General features: G+C 65.6%; 1 protein-coding gene across 1 annotated transcript in view; it reads left to right on the forward strand.

The window, feature by feature from the left end:
* The window catches only part of LOC119585540, a gene marked incomplete in the record, with an annotated part of 8,462 nt that extends 7,838 nt beyond the window's left edge, over window positions 1-624 (forward strand). The window contains 1 exon segment of the mRNA XM_037934165.1: window positions 1-624. Within this exon segment, the coding sequence (XP_037790093.1) occupies window positions 1-495 (495 nt within the window).
* Window positions 625-674: the final 50 nt, after the last annotated feature.

The raw sequence follows: 674 nt of genomic DNA on the forward strand, positions 1-674 counted from the left end.
GGACGAAGTCCCCGAGGTGGTGGTTCCCGGAGGCGCCCCCGAGCCCGTAGTCGACACGGAGGAGGTTGCCGCCGCCAAGGCCGCCCACCGGCCGCCGTCGACGCCGCCATCGCCGCCGACGGATCGCTCCCCGAAGTCGTAGTCCTTGAAGACACCGAAGAAGTGGCTGCCGCCAAGGCCGAGTTCAAGGCCGCCTTCGCCGCCGCCGCCGCCGCCGCAGAGGCCGCCCCCGACGCGCCCGCAGCCACCGTCTACACCGCCGCCGCCCCCGCCGGCGCCGTGGCCATCCACGCCCCCTTCCTCGCCGGCTCCCCCCTGGTCTCCGGCGCCCCCTTCCTCGCCGGCACGCACGTCGCGGGCGGCGCCCCCCTCGTCTACAACGGACTCGGCTTCCCCGCGGCCGTGCCCTTCGGCCTCCACGGCGTGCCCTTCGGCCTCCACGGCGTGCCCTTCGGCCTCCACGGCGTGCCCTTCGCCCAGGTCGCCGACGAGTGAGCGAGGCCGCGAAAGGCCTTCCTCTTCCTCGCCTGTGAGATTTTTGTACGAATTTTTTCTTCTTTTTCGACGAAAATTGGTTGTAATTAATGATTTTCCTGTGGAAATAAATTTGGCTCCTGAACAATGTTTCATCTATATATTGCTCATTGTACAGAAAAACAACAAAATAAACGTTC

The sequence above is a fragment of the Penaeus monodon genome, chromosome 20, assembly GCF_015228065.2.
Source record: "Penaeus monodon isolate SGIC_2016 chromosome 20, NSTDA_Pmon_1, whole genome shotgun sequence".
Taxonomy (NCBI): Eukaryota; Metazoa; Arthropoda; class Malacostraca; order Decapoda; family Penaeidae; genus Penaeus; species Penaeus monodon.